Below are 14,585 nucleotides of genomic sequence, written 5' to 3' on the forward strand. Positions count from 1 at the left end.
CGATGACGCGCTCTCCAAACTCGTCGGCGTCAAGATAAAAGGTTACCTTCACTTCTTTCATCCATCCATCCATCCCGCTTGCACGCTCAGAGTTGTATGTAACCTCATGCTAAGTGGGTATGCAACTTGAGATTCGACGGCGTTTTGATCTTCTTTTACTACATGGCTTACTAGATATAAGCAAGCCGAAAAACTTTAGGATGTTTTTATTGGATTACCTACTCAAAGGGTCAAATGGAGCCCGTTAGCATTCACTCTTCCGTCTGTTGTCTGTTAACATTGTTCTACCCTGATCATCCATCTCTTTTTGAAGGATTCTATCACGGATGCCACACCATAAGGTTTGTCTATAATATTTCGTGTTATAATTTATTTAATAAATGATGCTTTATTTTTACAGATTTAGGACAGGAACCAATCAAACCCAATCAGGTGAGACTGGATTCAATCTTGATATTTCTATTAAAATTAGATTTACTTAAAAAACAGGTGAACAGAATCATGAAAATTCCATATTATTATTTTCAGCTCGAAAAAGAGAAGAAAAGACTAGAGCGCGAAGCAAAACTAGCAGAGAAAGAAGCGAAACGCATCGAAAGAATACAAAAGAAGGAAGAGAAGGAGAAACTGAAAGAGCTAAAAGCTAAAGAGCGTGAGGAGAAGAAACTAGCGCGGCTCGCCATGCAGGAGAGCAAGCGAATGAAGAAAGAGATCAAACCGGAGTACCCCATGTCCGGGCCCGTGCCGTACGCCGTGCGGCCCCGGACACGGCCCGGACATGCGCATGCCCATGTACGGCAGTCCGGGTATGCCCAAGCATCCCGATTATCCGGACCAGAGGTTCCCCGCAGCGCCAAGGCTGCAGGTAAGTAGAATTACTCGTTCTGTGCTCGTAGAAAAGGGGTCTAGGCATTAGTAGGTGGAGCTGGTACAAGTTTGCGATAATCCAACTTATAAACATATCTAGTAGGTATGCCAGATTTCATGCAAATCGATCCGTGAAAGTAAAGTACAGATTTGAATACTTGCATAAACACTAAGCAAGTTCTTAAAAGAAAAAAAAAGCCGAATGTTGCCCTAAATGGTTCATGTAATAATGATTGTGTACTACCTACCTATTGCTTCGCAAACTTGGCTGACATATTTAGATCTGTATCTATCTACAGTCTGTATACGGTATATCAATCCAATTTATAAAAAGTGTAAACAAACCAATTTCACAAAAATTCTTCTATAAACATCCACTGGATCGAATCAATAACACATTCGTATCTTTTAACTAGACGTCTAATCACTTTTTTCACCAAAGTTCATTGATTTCAATATTAAATTTTCATTTGGAAAAATCCTCGAGATCTGACGTTATTTCTTGAATGAAACATGTGTATAATCTGTAGGTAGTAGCATAGACTTGCGTAGAGATGGTGGAAAACTTGACATTCTAAAAATGATTAATGCTCGATTGAATGAGCGATTTTTATTTACTTACCTTAAAATTAAAAAATAGTTACTGCTTTTATAATTGAATTGAATTGAACAGTCTTTGGAATTAAATCAAGTATTGTAAATAATAAAATAGACATCTATTCAATTTAATTAATTAATTGATTTACTGACCAGATTAGTTATTTTGCAAAAGGTTCAAGGTTTTCACATCACTAAATGTCTGTGGTCGGGTTAATGGCGTCATTATTAACACTTTTCATAAATTGGATTGAAATACATATAACTACACGGTTTGACCAGAGACTTACAACCAAAGGCGAAACAAAAACATACGAAGTATGAACTTACTCATTCTGCGATTTGTGTTTTGCAGGTGAGAGCAGAATTACGCGGCGTGCCAGTGGCGGGTCCGCTCGCCGCCGACCAGAACATGCGGGAAGGTCAGTCATGTGTCACTGTCACTCTCAAGGTGCCTGGGAATACTGGGAACCTGCGAATTTATTAACCCTACCGTAAACCGCGTAAAGACCAACAGTGAAGTCTAGTGAGGTTGAGTTATTGTTACACTGTGGTTTTCTAGATCCGTGGCGTTACAAATTGACTTTTTATTTATTTAATCAAAAATGTTTAGTACAACTTAACCCCTGGCATGGTTAAAACGTGGATCCGTGCAATTTATTTTTTTATTAAATCAGCAGAATTTGTGGTTATTAAAACAAATAGGACTTATGGAGTACTTCTTTTTGTTCTCGCATACGAGGGGTTAATAGATTATTATATATATTTTTTTTAAGTTTTCAAAACGATCCATTACAAATTCATTAACTAGTTAAACATTAAAACTTATTTAAAACCCTTTAAACTCTAGTTAAACATTTAAGAAGTGAGTATCCTCATTACATTTAATATTCTAACGGTATTACATTTCAAAAGTTAAACATTAAATTATCACAATTTTTACTTAAAAATGGATTTTAAATATGTAAAATAAACTACATTAAGAATTTGTGCCGAAATAATATAAAGATCTTCTGGGACTGCTCTAATTCTGGTTAAAATAATAATAGTTGTTACCATAAGTCATATTTTTATGGGTAAAATTTAATTAATTCCCTGAATCAAGTGATTGACTTAAATTTGTAACACTATTTAGCCACTAGTGCTGTTTGGCTTTATCTGAATACAGTGTAACAGTGTACGCACATATTGCAGGTACGCTGTCGGTGGCGGGGTCGCCGCAGCCGTTCAAGCCGGTCAGCGAGGAGCCGAGTGTCATCACGCGCATGCCGCACATGCTCAACCAATACCGGTCAGTACTTGCACCGCGCACCGCGCACCGACACCATGCCATGCCATGCCGCATTGTTGGGTTTTTTTTTTTTTCAGTGTAGGGCGCACAGCGGTTTTACGGTTTAGCGTGTAGTCGCGTTTCTAGTGTTCCAAAAGAAAGAGTCGGTGCGCTATAACTGCTCACCACACATTTATTCAATTCTATTTAATAAACAATTTTTGCATCTAATAGTTTGTGCTCAGATGGTCGCACCGCTGTCATGGTCTTGCGAATTACGATCAGATTCGTATAAGTCTTTATGCTTCGATTTTGGTTAACGAATATATTGTGTGCGTTTAGAGGTCCGATGATGTACGGCGGCGGCGGAGGCGGGAGCGGGGGCGGAGGCGGCGGCGGTGGCGGCGGCGCGCCGTACGGCGTGCGGCCGCAGGGCATGATGTACGTGCACCACCCCGGGCTGCCCGCGCGCGCATACCCGCCGCAGTACTACCGGCCGCTGCCGCCCTACGCGCCGCACGCGCCGCACCTGCAGCGCCTGCCCGCCGCGCCCGGCCCGCACGCGCCGCCCGGGCCCTCGGGCCGCACGGCCCGCCGCCTCGCACGGTCCTCCCACCTCGCACGGTCCGCACGGCCCTTCCGGCTCGTCCCACGGTCCGCACGGCCGCCGGCTTGCATGGCCCGCCGGGCTCGCACGGCCCACCAGGCTTGCACGGCCCGCCGGGCTCGCACGGCCCGCCAGGCTCGCACGGCCCGCCGGCTCGCCACGGCCCGCCGGGCTCGTCCCACGGCCGCCGGGCTCGCACGGCCCGCCAGGCTCGTCCCACGGCCCGCCGGGCTCGCACGGCCCGCCAGGCTCGTCCCACGGCCCGCCGGCTCGCACGGCCCGCCAGGCTCGTCCCACGGCCCGCCGGGCTCGCACATGCCCGGCGTCATGCACGGCGGCCCCCTGCACGGGCTGCTGCGCGCGGGGCCACCCGTGCAGCTGCACGGCGCGCGCGCGCGCCGCGGCCGGGCGCGCCGCACGGGCTGCGTGTGCCGCCCCCTTCCCCGCACGGCCCGCTCGGCCCGCACGCGCCGCCCGCCGCGGCCTCCCCCGCGGCGCTCCCCCGCCCCAACTCCAACCCGCTGGCCTCGACGTCGCCGGCGCCCAAGGATGCGCCCATCAAGATAAAGGCCGAGGTGAAGACGGAGCCCGAGTATCACTCGCCCGTGCAGTCCCCGCCGCGCGCCTCACCCGAGCCGCCGCGCCACCCCAAGATCAAGGTGACCGACAACAAGGACCGCCGGCCGCGCTACCCGCTGGGCCCATACGCGCCGCAGTACGGCCCGTACGGCCCGTACGCGCCGCCGCCCCCCGACGCGCAGTCCGCGCTGCTCGGGCTGCCGCGCGCCGCGCCGCCCGCGCCCGCCCCCGCGCCGCTGCAGCGCATGCACCAGAGCTTGCACCAGTTCCTGCCGCACGTGGACAAGCCGCCGCCGCCGCCCGCGCCCGCGCCCGCGCGCTCCCCGCAGCGGCCCGACGCGCCGCCGCATTACCTCGCCGTGCAGCAGCTGCGGCCGCACTACACCATGCCGCTGCGGCCCTACGCGCCGCAGTACGCGTCGCCCGGGCCGGTCGCCTCGCCGCCCGCGCCCCCGCCCCCGCCGGCCCCAGAGAAGCCGCCGCCGCGCGCGGAGCCGCCGCCGTCGCCGCCGCGGCCCGAGCCGCCGCCCGCGCCCCCCGCGCCACCCGCCCCCGACGGCGTCAAGCCCGAGCCGCGCGCGGGTGAGGACGCCGGCAGCGTGTTCGGCGGCCTCGTCAGCTACTTCTCGAGCCAGCACGAGGACGAGCTCGACGCGTAGCCCGCCTGTACATATACTATAGTGATCTATTTATATACGGCCCGTGCCGTGCGATATTATGTAACTTAGAAGATTAAGTTTAATAATGAGTCTTTTTGGTCTCGAATAAAATTGTATTATTATTTCCGGTTATGTTTAAGTGAGATTTATTTATAACAGAGTCGATAAGTACTTACTTGTATCTCTAAATACGAATTTTATTGAAGAATCAAATCGATTATTTCTTTTTGCAAAATAAATGTTTTCTCCTACAATTTTTGTTATTCGATGCTCTCGAAACTTGGGAAATTAAAACGCTGGTATGTATGTATATAAAAGTAGTTTATTTTCGAGGTCTGCCTGCCACTTTTTTACTGCCCGCCGCTTGTTTGTTCTTGCCACCGAAAGATAGAGGTTGTTCTGAAAAAAAAAAAAATGTCCGTAAAAGTTGACATGATTCTTTTCTCAAAAATGTCCGTTAAAGTTGACATTATTCTTTACATATCAGAAGGTGAAGTGCATAGTTTATGGTCAGCGAAAAATTAAAAAGTTAAAAAGGTTGCAGGCGCGCTAGCTCGACAATAATGAATTAGCGCGCCTGCAATCAGTCACATTTTTTTTTTTTTTAAGTTAAATAGGCCTTGGAAATGTTGGTACAAGTCGTATACAGCCAAGTCTAATGGCCAGTATCTGATATTTTGTGGGAACTCCGGACTTTTTCTATTGGGTCTGAAATAGCTTGTGGTGTTTTCGGTGGAAAAATACACCTGCAGTTTATTTTTAATGAAAAAAGGCGGGAAAGCATAAGAAAAATATTGGAATAAAATTAAATTTTATAATATATTTTGAGAAAAAGTTTATTCTATTTCAGAATTATTAACCATTTTTGAGAAAAGCTTTATATTAGTCTCGGCTGAAATGGCAATTGCTGGCTTCGTATTAGTTAAACGGACTCGCAAGCTCGTCCGTTTAATACTCATACTCAGCCAGCAATTGCCTACTTCCAGGCGACGACAATAATCTACTATTATATTTCTCACGCATAACATTTTTAAGGACTTCGGTTTTTAACGCCAATAAAACTGAAAATTCCCGAAGACTCAAAGTAAAATCAATATGCTGAACTGGGAAATCCTACGAAACAAACAACACTTACCAGGAGGAGCAATCTTTAATGATATGTCGTAGGTTTTGCTCTTAGCCCTTTTCGCGGCGGGCTCGAGCTTCTCTGGAGTCTCTGTGGGAGTCACGGATTCCTGCGTGGCCGCCCAGCCATCCTGGATGACAAAAAGTAAGCCGGTTAGAGCTAAAACTACTGGTGCTAAGTAGTGTGTGAAATACAGAAAGGCTAGAAATTTAGGGTGACTTCAGACGAGCGTCGCGTAATTTCTGCTGCATTGTTTTATTACAAAAGTCCAGTTTGTGCCACACGGCGACTCGAAATGAGTTGTAAACAAAAACAAAAGGACTTTTGTCAAACCAAAACTACGAGACTCACTACTCAAAAAATTACGCTCGTCTGGCTTCACCCTTAAATAAAAAAAAAACCAACGCCCAAGTTGCATTATATTGTCTTGCTAGACGATCACTTACTAACCGACGAGACCGTAACTAATGCAATTCAGAGCATCTTCTTTCATATGCAAATTTGAGTTAAAACGTTCCTATAGAACTTTGGATAGATTCAACATTTCAGAAAATGCAGAAAAAATGTTATTTACCTTCACCATAACCTCGTGGTAAATGTCAAATGCACATTAATTCCGGAAAGCTCACGAAGTGCAAGCCCAAACTTGAACCCACGACCATCTAAATACTTGAGAATTCAAACCTAAGCCGTCATGAACTCATTACATTTACAAGATATTATTATTTTTGATTGTATTTTTTTCCGCCTCCATTTACGCTACGCCGCAGTGACTACAACAGAGGCTAGATTGTGTTTAGTACAGCCGACGCCACAAAGGTGCAGCGATGACCGTTAAATTCAGCGGAGACAGTCGCAGGCGCTACCTCAGGGTCCTCGATCTCTGGCGCGATGGGCAGGAAGTGCAGCATGCCGTCATCGGAGCCGGCCTCGTCCGAGCTGCAGAACGCCGCAACAGGCTCGCACGTCGTCACGTCCACCTGCAACAACACCCATAGACAACGTTACTAACCAATTTAACCTCTTCACCGCCCCAGTCATCTAGTCGTGACAGCCAATGGAATGTCTCACACGCCACGGTCATCTATACATGATCAACATTCAACTCGAAATTAACCCTGCAATGGAATTAAAAATCAAGTTGATTTGTCGCTGGTTTTTCTGTGGCGTACAGAGCATGTCACTCGTTTGTTTTGTGGCTGTGATGAGGCTAGTTATGAGAAGGCAATGGAACAGAAAAAAATATCAGATTTTTAAGTAGCATCAATTAATTTAAAAAAATGAAATAGTTTTCTTTTATTGGGCTCATTTGCAGTAATTAGGTCATGTAGTATCCTAACCCAAAATCAGTAGTCAAAAAAATAGTCTGCTTATATCCCCTTGGCTTTACCTCAAAGTCCTCGTCATCCCGGCTCTCACCCGCCTGGTCGACGGAGCGGTCTTCGTCGGCGACGTCGAACTCGCTCTCTCTCTCCTCGTACTCCACATTCTCGTCCAGCTCCTTGAAGTCTGGCGCGAACGCCGACCAGTTCTCCACCTGGTTTTGCGCCCATATTGACACTACGCCTGCAAAGACGACATAGTAAGAATTAACAAGGATAGTAAAGATTTGCAAGAAACTAATAGGGATTAGTAAGGATTAAGCAGCAAGCAAGGATGAGCAAGGTTACCAAGAAGTAGACCAGGTATCCTAACCCTGCCGTCGTTTTATGTTTTGAAATAATCATGTATGTAAGGAAGAACATATGTGATTTTCCCACTAACGTCGAAAAGCCAAAGGCTACTAGAAACACAGGGATTATTAAAAATTCCATCTTACAGACTGGCTAAAACAAAAAAGTCGTTTCTGGGAAATTGCATACGTTTTTATAATAAAATTCCAAAAAATATTATAAATGAAACATATACAAAATTCAGATCTATTGTCAAGAAGACATTAATATCTAAGGCGTATTATAAAGTTAATGATTATATCATGGACAGGGATATTTGGAAATAATTCCGATCCGCATTAGCGATCCCTTCAAATAGCGAACCTACTGTGTTAAAAATAAAGTTGTGTTAAATACTTGTGATGTATCTATAATATCATTTAATAATATTGTAAATCTGTTTAAAAAAATATACCTCGTTGAGTTTCTTGCCGGATTCTTCTCAACAGAGGTTTTTCCGAACCGGTGGTAGTTTTTTTTGACATTCATAAGTGCTTGTTATAGCCTAAATAGAATAAAGATATTTTGACTTTGACTTAGAGATTAGTAATCATAGCACATCATAGTAAGGATTAATAACATATTAAAATTTAGTAGGGATTAGTAAGGATTAACAAGGATATTAGGGATTAGGAAGGATAAGCAATTAGTAAAGAAAGATAGTAGTATCCTACGGATCCTAATATCCCTACGGATTAGTAAGGATTACTGAGGATAGTAAGGATTAGTAAGGTTTAGTAAATATTATTGAGAATTGAAATGAAACTAAATGATTTATTCATGTATGCGGAGATTGGGTTACAGTTGCAGTTACACTTGCAACTTTAGAAGTCTCACCAAACCCTACCTTTACAGGTGTACATACATTTATATAAAATAGGTAACAAACTACTTATTTAAAAATATTAATTAGCATGCATTAGCAAGGATTACTAAGGATTAGCAAGAATTAGGGATTGGTAAGGATAGTAAACAAGGAAGAGGGAAGGAGGAGGGTAGTGTAAGGGTAGTGTACAGTCACCAGCACCAATATCTGATACGACTCTATTTCTACGGCCGGAAGGACGTGTCAGATATTTTTGCACGCTCCGCTGAGGCAGATATTAATGCTGGTGACTGTACGTCTGTCGGTTGACGGATGAGGGTGTATGTATTGTGTATAGGTGCAGAGCTGACCGGCGCTGATGCTCGCTATGATGGGCCGCACGGGGTGCCAGACGACGTCGAGCAGCAGCTCGCCCTTGGTGCCGTGCAGGATCTTGACCAGGTTCCCGATGGACTTCTCCCAGATGTAGAGCGCGTGCTGCCGCGCCGAACCCGCGCAGATGTACTCGCCGTCGCCCGAGAAACAGCACTTCTTCCAGGTCGTTCTGGAAACAGATAAAGTGTCACAGGCACAGGTGTAGTTCTACGAGTGTTTTAACCGATATTAGTTTCCTGACGCATATATTGAAGAAATGAGAGACAATATTAAAAAAAAAACAGCAGTGCTTAAAAAATTGTACCGCCAATGTTGGTAAAAATAATACTTTTTGTCTTAAAAATATAAAACTTTACTCACAAATGTGATAAAAAATATTGTATGTCGCACGGGCGGTACTGGAATTACGAACATCGACTCATTAAAGCCTTCCGTCTTCGACTTCGGGCTTCTAATACTCTCGTTCGTAATTCCTTATTTACCGCCCTTATTGGAAAAAGTAAATAAACAACAATCGAACCAGTATTTTATGAGAAAACATGCATACGAAGACAACGGACAAATAATAATAGATTGTACAAGTGCATAAAATGGGTTTTATAAACGAGTGATACTTTGCCTTTTCAGAGTACTTCAGAGTACTTTCAGAGTACTTAGTAGTAATTGAGGAAAAAAAAATCCTTATAGTCAATGTAACATACTTGTTGACCAAGTCCTGCAGCTTCTGTATGGGCTCGGGTTCGCCGGTGAGGCCGCTGGCCAGCACGGCGCCGGCGTCGTACACGCGGATCACGCGGTCCGACGTGTTCACCAGGAAACAGCTGCAGCCGACACCACGACCGTTAGCACACACTTACTATTGAACTATAACAATTAATTTGCTCACTCGCGATCTTGAGATAGCTACTTAGTTTATGCAGTTCTCCCACTTGCACGCTGTTATAACCATCCGTTGCATCTCTTATAATTACTAATTCCAGAGTTTTGCTAACCTTACTGATTCCTAATTCTTGCTAATTCTTACCAACCCTTGCTAATCCTTACTAATTGTAGCTAATCCTTACTATCCTCAATAATCCCTACAGCCATTACTAATCGTTACTATCTTTACTAATTCCTGCTTATTCTTCCTAATCCCTGCTATCCTTACTAATCATTGCTAATTCCTACGTCTTCTTGCTAATCGTTATTAAGTCTTGCTAATCCTTACAAATCCTTGCTAAACCTTGCTGATCCTTACTACTTGTACTATTATCTATTCTCCTTACTAACACTTACTATCATTAATTACTAATCCCTAACTCCTGCTAACCTCCCTAATCTGTAATTCGTTTTTGCGATACTTACTCTCCTCTCCTGGCGAATTCTATGCTTTTTATTCCAGTAGTACTCGAGGTGCCGACCGTTATTTTGAAACTCGCCTTTATTGCCAACGTCTGAGAGTCCATAATTAAAATCTTCCCTTTAGCATTGCCCGTGTAGACATAATCTCCTCTACGGTTGAAGGACGCTATGACATTTATGTCACCCTGGAATATAAACGACAACAATAAATTCTTAATCCTATGTCAGTACGCATGTCGTGTCAAAATAATTCGTACCTCCTAAAGGCTGGCATAGCGTAAGGGCTTAGCGGAACGTTGCCGGAGCCGTATGCGATCCACTAAGCTCTTATGTTATATCTAGCGCATATCCCATAGCAGTCACAAATACATGTCACTGGCATAGGAGTAAGAACTAAAAAGCCACAGTTGTTGTGTCACTGAGGCCGAACATGTTAACGCACTTTATCTTTGTAATTTTTAGTTTGATTCACAAAAAAAATATATGTGTCTATTATTTTTTTATAGTCTAACAGATAGAATTAATAGAAAAGAATAATATTTTTTTACCCATGAAACTACCCAATTATACCACCTGGCAATTTTCCAGTGGACTTTAAGACATGCTGCTAACAGCCAATATAACTTACATCGTCATCGATGGGCAGTATCTTATGTTCCCCATCCGTGTCGACCAGCAGGGCAGCGTGCCGCATGGGGCATACAAGGAAGCGCTTGTTGTTGCGCGGGTCGAATTGCACGCGCACGATGGGGGTCGGAAACCGGTAGCGCAGCTCGCATTCACCCGACAAGATGTCCCAGATACACACATTGTGGTCCGTCGAAGCTGATAGGAGCTGGAAGCATAAGCAGGGCATCATCGTCGTTATTATTATTATTATTATTATATCAGCTGTAGGACGTCCACTCTTGGACATAATAGGGGTGAAGACCAAAAAGTTGCACACTGTTAAAGCTGCGTTAGCATGTAGTTATAACTTCCATTAACTTTTTCCATTGTGACACGAAAATTAATAATACATTTGTATGGATAATTTTCGTGTCACAAATGTCACAATGGAAAAAGTTAATGGAAATTATAACTACCTGCTAACGCAGCTTTAACGGTGTGCAACTTTTTGGTCTTCCTTCACCCAGACCTCCACCACTGGGGCAGAGCATGGTGACTGATCATAGAATTTCATGATAGAATTTATGCTGTGTAAGTTTCTTTGAAAGAAAGAAATAAATAAATAGCCAGTTTTTGTTACGAAGCGGAAAAACGCTGCTACTAGGGCCCAATTGCATTGCAAATTAAAAAACTAATAGTATTAGCGATTTTGTATTGAAATTCACTAATAATATTTGCTTGTAATTTGTTATTCAATTGGGCCCAGGTATGATCATAGCATAGAATAAAATGTAGGTACATACGTAGTTATGTAATAAAATAAACACTAGATAAATAATATATTCTTTGACCATTACTGTGTTTGTAGTTAAAGTAATAATTAGGTATTTACTTTATTTTTATAATAAAAAATGTAAATATTTAAGTTTGATTAGTTAGTCCTTGTATTTTAGTCATTGCCTTCGCGAAACCCTATGACCGCCACTTTTAGGGTGTGGAACCACTGTGCATCACCTCAACCAGGAACTGTGCCATGAAGCCTCATTGGATTAGAATCCACAGCTTGAGAACCCCTGATGTACAATGTACCCAGAAGAACTAAATTGACTTTTGAAATAATGTTCATAAAGTTCACTCAGTAAAATTATCGATTTTGACATATGGGCTTTTTTCAAAGTAGTGACAAATTGATAACTGCACAATTTGAAAATTAACTCGCACATGGTTCTTTAGTCTTGCATTGCGTAAATTATTTTAAATGTGTATAATAACTTCAGTTTTAACTATGTATGTAACAGAATTTTGAACTTGATTTTCACACACTTATATTGCTGTCAATTTTTTTTTACATTAAACATTAGCTGTATATTCCCATAATAACAAACAATATAGTTAGGTTAATTAAGGATTTGTCAAATACTGTATTACAAAATTATGCTGACAAAGTAGAATTGTGTAATAAAATTCACAGCAGTACACTCAATAGCACCAATATCTGACACAACAAAACATGCATAAAAATCTGATACAACTCTATAATTCTAGGGACAGTAGGATATGTCAGATCTTTTTGCACACTCCGCTTGTATTAGTGCAGGTGACTATACACTCACCTTTCTACAGTTCCTAGACCAACTGAGGCTGCATACAGGATAGACGTGAGCTGACAGTGACTTGGCGATGCCTCTCGTCAAGAAGTCCCATATGAAGATCCTGCCATCATTGCAACCAACTGCCAACAGCGTACCGCGTCGGTTGAACGCACAGGTCGCTGCTAGCGATATTGAATCTAAGGTGCCATCAAATTCCTGCAAAATAAAAAAGATATTGAATTAGAGTAGAAAAATAAAAAAAATGCTGCAAAAATTGATTTACCATCATTGGATTTAAATTCATTTTCAATTACTTAAGTTTTACGTGAACTTTTATGAAAACAATGTCCAATCATAAGTCAATATGACAAACTTATATTTTGTTCTAAAATTGGATCTGATATATGATGGGCAAAGTGTTTTATAAAGAAACGGCTCACCTCTGGATAGTTTTGTCCAAATGACTCTGAAATCAGATTAAAATTAAATAGGAAACAAAATTAAAAACGAATTAGGATAACTTTTCAAAACACTAATTCACCATACCAAGCGTTTAGCTACTTACCAAGCAACTCTAAATTCATTGTATTGTATTATATTAAATCGATTAACCAACTATTGAGTAATACGATTGACTAATAATTATATGATATTAAAAATCGCTTATTTCCGTAATTTAATTTCAATTTCTATAATAAAATTGTTTCTTTCTCGAAAACTCGAGCCAAGCCGATCCAAACATTGTCGAGTCTGTTTTGACAGCTGTCAAGTAAACCATTCAAACTATCTGAAAAAATCTGAACGTCCAAAAAAGGACTAACCAAAAATTTAAAATAAGCGTTTTAAAGTAAAGCTCAAACAGAGGAAAAGTAAAATATGTTGCTAGCCGTGGTAAAATCTCCTAACTCTTTCGGAATTCTATTAGGATTCTAATTTCTAATCTATAAGAATAAACTCATAAAAATGTAAATGCTTAGTAAAAATATCACGTTGCGAGACAAATAGCAAAACTTAGGTATTAAATTCAAATTCAAAAACATTTATTTGTAAGAATACAGTAAAATGATCTTAAAATAAGTTTATAGCACATGTATTCAGCATGCAAGCAAGCGCAGAAATATTTAGTTAAAGGTCACTAAAAATCTAGGTTGTAATTTTCGTCAATATTATTTTATTTACTTATCTAAATTTTATTAACATTTTATTAATTCATAAGACATTTAATTATTCACTAGATTATTATTACATTACGTCATTTATAAAATACATCATCATCATCATCATCCCAGCCTATATACGTCCCACTGCTGGGCACAGGCCTCCTCTCAGAACAAGAGAGACTTTTAGGGAGAGGAATTTTTATGAAATTACTATTTGAAAATTTACAAATTCTTATGATTTAAATAATCCTTATCACTATAATTGATATAGGTGGAACTGTAGCATATAGCTATTATATTAAAACATTTTGTGAAGTAAAAATACTAGTTTTATTGGTATCTAGCAAAACATTACAATCGAAAGACAAATTGGTAGAACGTGTCATCACCAAATTCAAATAATGTCCATAGAGAAACATGAGGACGGCATTACACCTTCCAACAATAATAACATTCGTCCATTAGCCATTTTGTTAATTTACATTTAAACATGTTTCCCGACAGAGTTTTTAAATATTGTGGTAAATGATGAAAAAATATTATACTCATATTAAATATATTTCTCTTATACATATCATTGCGACAAGGAGGCTTGCACAAAAGAGACATAACATGTGCCCGTGTCCTCCTCGGTATGACTTCGCTACGTTTTTTAAAATATTCAGGTATAAACTGTGTAACGCGATTTAAACGTGAGTCAAAAGTTCGTAAATTTCGTAAGGAATTAGATATCGATGCTATTAAATGATTTGCCAACCAGATTTGCAAATAAGAACAGGACAACTTATTTTTTATTTCAGAACACACTAAATTATATACAGTGTCGTACGCAAGAATATGAACAAGTAAATATATAATGAGAATAAATCAACAATAATAACAATATTTTGCCGGCCTAGAAGTAGTTTGAAGTCACATAGGGGTGACACTCTTTCCCGGCCCGGATAACACTGACATGGAAATACCGGCCCTGTTTATTGTGTACGCTCATAGAAACTGACAGGAGCTTCTATGGGCGTGTATCCGAGCCAGGAAAGTGTCACACAAGTAAAAATCAAGAAAGTAGTTTCTTCTACATCTGTGACAACGATTAAAATATTAGCAGTCATATTTTTAATGTTTAATGTATTGTGATTGTTTTTTTGGAATCTTTTTGTATTTTTTATTTCAATTCCAAATTTTTTGTTACTTTTACGGTCATCCCGTAAAACCTATGTCAAAAAATTTGTCAACCAATCTTAATTTGATTGCTTAGTAACGAT

General features: G+C 41.5%; 2 protein-coding genes across 3 annotated transcripts; one reads left to right on the top strand and one right to left on the bottom strand.

Moving 5' to 3' along the window:
- The first annotated feature begins 740 nt into the window (after positions 1-740).
- LOC141431715 (uncharacterized) lies at positions 741-4,579 on the top strand. Its single transcript, XM_074092895.1, has 5 exons — positions 741-865; positions 1,820-1,886; positions 2,659-2,755; positions 3,077-3,476; positions 3,551-4,579. The coding sequence occupies exons 1-5, from the start codon at positions 779-781 to the stop codon at positions 4,577-4,579; spliced, it is 1,680 nt and encodes a 559-aa protein (XP_073948996.1). The 5' UTR covers positions 741-778.
- Positions 4,580-4,883: 304 nt separating this feature from the next.
- On the bottom strand, positions 4,884-12,914 carry Rbbp5 (retinoblastoma binding protein 5). 2 transcript variants are annotated; one of them, XM_074093028.1, is made up of 11 exons: positions 12,729-12,914; positions 12,604-12,629; positions 12,185-12,379; positions 10,591-10,797; positions 9,966-10,147; positions 9,320-9,439; positions 8,594-8,787; positions 7,096-7,271; positions 6,572-6,685; positions 5,715-5,835; positions 4,884-4,978 (listed from the first exon to the last, which is right to left on the bottom strand). In XM_074093028.1, exons 1-11 carry the CDS (start codon positions 12,745-12,747, stop codon positions 4,902-4,904), a joined length of 1,431 nt encoding a protein of 476 aa, XP_073949129.1. In that variant the 5' UTR covers positions 12,748-12,914; the 3' UTR covers positions 4,884-4,901. The 2 variants fall into 2 exon arrangements, with proteins under 2 accessions (XP_073949129.1, XP_073949130.1); XM_074093029.1 differs by lacking the exons at positions 12,604-12,629; positions 12,729-12,914 and adding an exon at positions 12,447-12,491.
- Positions 12,915-14,585: the final 1,671 nt, after the last annotated feature.

Source organism: Choristoneura fumiferana, chromosome 10, assembly GCF_025370935.1.
Source record: "Choristoneura fumiferana chromosome 10, NRCan_CFum_1, whole genome shotgun sequence".
NCBI lineage: Eukaryota > Metazoa > Arthropoda > Insecta > Lepidoptera > Tortricidae > Choristoneura > Choristoneura fumiferana.

What these genes read in the sequence shown, in the direction of transcription:
- LOC141431715 (XM_074092895.1), top strand. Translation starts at nt 779, where the DNA reads ATGCGCATGCCCATGTACGGCAGTCCGGGTATGCCCAAGCATCCCGAT. An exon ending in CCGCAGCGCCAAGGCTGCAG is followed by an intron (nt 866 to 1,819) that starts GTAAGTAGAATT and finishes TGTGTTTTGCAG; the next exon opens with GTGAGAGCAGAATTACGCGG. An exon ending in CGACCAGAACATGCGGGAAG is followed by an intron (nt 1,887 to 2,658) that starts GTCAGTCATGTG and finishes CACATATTGCAG; the next exon opens with GTACGCTGTCGGTGGCGGGG.
- Rbbp5 (XM_074093028.1), bottom strand. An exon ending in TACTGCCCATCGATGACGAT is followed by an intron (nt 10,148 to 10,590) that starts GTAAGTTATATT and finishes TTTATATTCCAG; the next exon opens with GGTGACATAAATGTCATAGC. An exon ending in GAATTCGCCAGGAGAGGAGA is followed by an intron (nt 9,440 to 9,965) that starts GTAAGTATCGCA and finishes TGTCGGCTGCAG; the next exon opens with CTGTTTCCTGGTGAACACGT.